The sequence below is a fragment of the Kryptolebias marmoratus genome, linkage group LG3 (assembly GCF_001649575.2).
Source record: "Kryptolebias marmoratus isolate JLee-2015 linkage group LG3, ASM164957v2, whole genome shotgun sequence".
Lineage (NCBI taxonomy): Eukaryota > Metazoa > Chordata > Actinopteri > Cyprinodontiformes > Rivulidae > Kryptolebias > Kryptolebias marmoratus.
The window spans coordinates 22889415-22893288 of record NC_051432.1 but is presented as its reverse complement, the minus strand read 5'-3'; the positions used below and the strand labels follow the sequence as shown (position 1 = coordinate 22893288).

Below are 3874 nucleotides of genomic sequence, written 5' to 3'. Positions count from 1 at the left end.
AAAGATTGGTTGCTTTGCTGGAATGAAATTGAACATAGGCCTAATAATAATAATAATAATAAACATAATAATAATAATAATAATAATAATAATAATAATAATAATAATAATAATAATAATAATAATAATAATAATAATAATTCACGAATTGTCAAAGTATGGGTAATGTTTTGGGTTAGTAAGATAGCTTCATCCTACCAAACAGAGATTGAAAAATAAAACAAATGACAACTCCAACTTTTTCTTCAAACTTTTCAAACTTTATTGAAAACAAACAAAAAGAAGTTTTGGTTTTCACATAACACCCGTTAATCAGTAGCAAAACCTTTTCTAATCTTCAAACCAAGCTGACAAAAAAGGAATTACAAAATATTCAGATTAACCCTACATGCTGAAAAAGTAAAACCAGTCAAAAATTCAAACTTAACTCATATAATCCTTGTAATTATCATGTTTACCCACAAATATCTTGTTCAACTCATGAGCAGGTGAATATAACAGTTTAAAAAGTTGCAGTAAAGTCACTAACGCAGACGTTTTGCTGCTAAACAGAAACAAACTGGTTCCACAGACTGTAAAGACTTAATTATAAAGTGATATTCAGCTAAAGAACAATGTTGCATGAAACGTCTCATCAGAATTATTTTCCCCATTTGATATCTAAAGTTATAACATTTTGAATCTGGGAGTCAAAGTGTGTATCAGTGGCTAAAATGTAAACATTTCAACAGTATAGCCTCTAAAACGGTGTGAAAATGTGTTTTACATTCAGCCGTGTAAAATGATGGCAGTTCAGTGACTGTAAGCTGCATCAGTGTCACGTCATCGGTGTAATGAAGAAAATTCCCCATCAATGAAACAAAGAAAAGCTCCGAAAAAGCAGGAATGTCTTCAAATAAGTCAAAAACCATGATTTCAAAAAGAAAGAAACAAACATTGGTTCAATGAAAAAATAATAAAGCTAGTCTTATTAAAACTTTTAAAGAGAACTGGCTTGCTGATACTAGCTGAAACTAAAAACTGAAACTAGTTTTCCTTAAGCTCTTCTTTTAAAGGTCCTCATTAAAAAACCATAAAATAAAACACAACAAAGGTTATCCTGAACTTTAGCAAATGGTGCACTTAACCATCAATATAAAAAAACTTTGTGTGGACTTTATGATCTAATTATTTTTATTTTTATTTTTTTGTGACCAAACTTTGAGATTTTGCAATGAGTACCTTTATGTTAAATGCTGCGTTCCACAGCGCTAGAATAATATGTTCTCTTTGGTCTACATCTATTAATGCAATTTATGTAATATTAATATGTTTCTGGGAAGCCCATCATTTTTTCATAGATCTCTGTCTCTCGTTCCACCTCTCTCTTCCTCATATCTCCACTGTTCCCTCTCTTCCTGCTCTTCTTTTTCCTGCTTTGTCTTTTTATTCTCCTCTTCAAGATCTTTCTGTGCTATAAAGAACGAAGCGTCGATGTAATAACCCCCAAAATAGCTTGACGCCATCTTTTCTACTTTATCTAGAAGTTCTGAGACCTGGATTCGGTTTGAGCTGCTTTGGTCATTTATAAATGAATGGTATCTTCCACTACACTGGTGTATGAGCTCTTTTAGAGGTTTGCTTCCTGCGATGAAGTCATCCACAGATTTACCTCGCAGCGAGTCAGCGTGCGTAAACAGGACTATTGTGTAACAGAGGCCCTCAGAGCCAAAATTATCCTGGATCCATTTTATGGCATTCCGCTCCTCTTTTGTGACTCCTGACTTGATATTTATGACTAACAGTAAAGCATGGAATCCAGGAGAAGACAGCCTGACACACTCCTTTAGGCTTTCTTTGATTTCTTTTTGTGTTTTACTTGTGCCGAGTAACCCTGGGGAGTCAATCACAGCGATGTTCCTGTTTCCATCTTGTACCTGTCGTTTCTGACAGCGTTTCGTCGCAGGCTCAGCTGAAACCCTTTCTTTAAAGGCTGAGTAGCCCAAAATGGTGTTTCCAGATGCACTTTTTCCAGAGCCTGTTTTTCCAACTAAAAGGAGTGTCAGCTGCTTTGAACAAGTTGAGCCTGTAAAACAATTTATATTGGCTTTAGTTAGTCAATAATTACATTTATTAAAACGATTTTATTAAGTTTGTGTGTAACGCTCAGCAGTCATTAAGAGTTTGTGTTCATTTAGGATGACTTTCAGTCAAATTTACAAATAATTATCTAAGGTTTATGTGGTAGTAGCTATGGTAAAGCCATTTATGTGTTGGCTAAGCTTTATTAGCTGTGGTTTCCATTTTGAATTGTGTTGACTCTAAAAGATAATCATTTGTAGATGTTGTGCGTTCTTAAAATCCATCCGGTCGTTGGTGAGATACATTACAAATGCTTAAGACAAACAATATTAAAATTATTTAATCCTAAAAACACACAGCAAATATGGCTGTAAAGAACAAAGTTAGCATCTGTACTTTGTAGTCACACTACAATTGTTCAGCTGTTGTAAGTTCCACAAGTTACTATAAAACCAATTTATATATATATATATATATATATGTATAATTTAAACTGTATTTGGCTCAGTGTAAACGTAGTGTCTCACATCAGTCACATACCTTTGCCTTGACAGTGACTCTGAGCCTTTAGTCCACATGATGTGACAAGTAGAACGTAAAGGCATCCTCGAATCCAAGTGTTTCCTTGTGATATCATTATAACAGCAATTTCTGTCAAAAAGAAAAGAAAAGAATCTAGACTAACATACTCTTTTATTCTGGAATTTAGACTTAATTTGGAAACCACTTTCTTTCTTTGAGTTCTGTCGCCTCGACTCACCTTCCTGCTCGTCCTGCCAGCAGCTGGGGCTTACTTTCTGTTTGGTCTCTTTAGCTCATTTGCTCATTTGGTTGCAACTCTTGGCAACCAGTTGCAAACAGGATTCAGGATTTGGGAGGGTCAGGTGTCTCCAAATGTCTTGATACTTTCAGAAAAAGAGCCGCACGCAGTCCTGTCACTCAAACATTGGGCATGTTTAAAAAAAAACTGTGAACCTTTTTTTTTTCTCAAAATAGTCACAGATATCTGAAACCCTTCTTAATTTTCTGTAATTCTATAGACTAGAGCTGTATTTTTTTTTAATTGCCACCTGTTTATTTGTTCATTCATTCATTTACTGCTACTGTTGTCTGCAGCTGCAAAATAAAACGTGCATAAAAGTGTTTGTATAAAAAAAACAAAAAACTAATTGTTCAGCCATGGTGTAGAGCTTCTCTTCAGCTTCACAAGAGGTTTTCTCCCTGACACCTGACTTACTGTTTGACAGGTGTACACTCCCTCCAGCACCACACACACACACACACAAACACACGCCCCAGTCAAACTCCCCTGGAGTGGGTCACAGCAGCACAGATTGGATTCTCCTGATTTAATAAATCATATTGTACATTTTCATGAAGGGCTTTGTCATCAATGTGTTTGCATGTTAGTTTTTTGATCGTCTTAGTTGCTGATTCATCTTCTCAGAGAAATTCTTGGGTGTTGGGTAGGATAGTCAACGTCATGCCAGACTCCAAAGGGACAGTTCGGAGTGCAGAAGTCAAAACAAAGACAAGCATCATCCAAAGACCAGTTACAAAGTTGTGTTTATTGCAAGGAGAATGAACCAAAAGTGGGTTTATTAGAAAACTGTTTTGTAACCCAAGTTTAAAAAAAAAAAACAAACAAAAGGTTATGTTAAGTTATTGGAATCTTATGGCTCCAATTTAAGTTGAATGTGTAATTGATATGCTAATACATAGTCAATTAGGGGCCGGAAAATGTAGGAGCCATATGTAATTTTTTAGAACTTGCTACAGAATGTTGTTTTGTTTTGACATAAGTTAGATTTTT

At 35.0% G+C, this 3874-nt stretch overlaps 1 protein-coding gene across 1 annotated transcript; it reads right to left on the bottom strand.

Moving 5' to 3' along the window:
- Window positions 1-250: 250 nt before the first annotated feature.
- Window positions 251-2853, bottom strand: LOC108247959 (GTPase IMAP family member 9-like). Its single transcript, XM_017436395.3, has 3 exons — window positions 2822-2853; window positions 2602-2712; window positions 251-2065 (listed from the first exon to the last, which is right to left on the bottom strand). The coding sequence occupies exons 2-3, from the start codon at window positions 2696-2698 to the stop codon at window positions 1335-1337; spliced, it is 828 nt and encodes a 275-aa protein (XP_017291884.1). The 5' UTR covers window positions 2699-2712; window positions 2822-2853; the 3' UTR covers window positions 251-1334.
- Between the last annotated feature and the right edge of the window lie 1021 nt (window positions 2854-3874).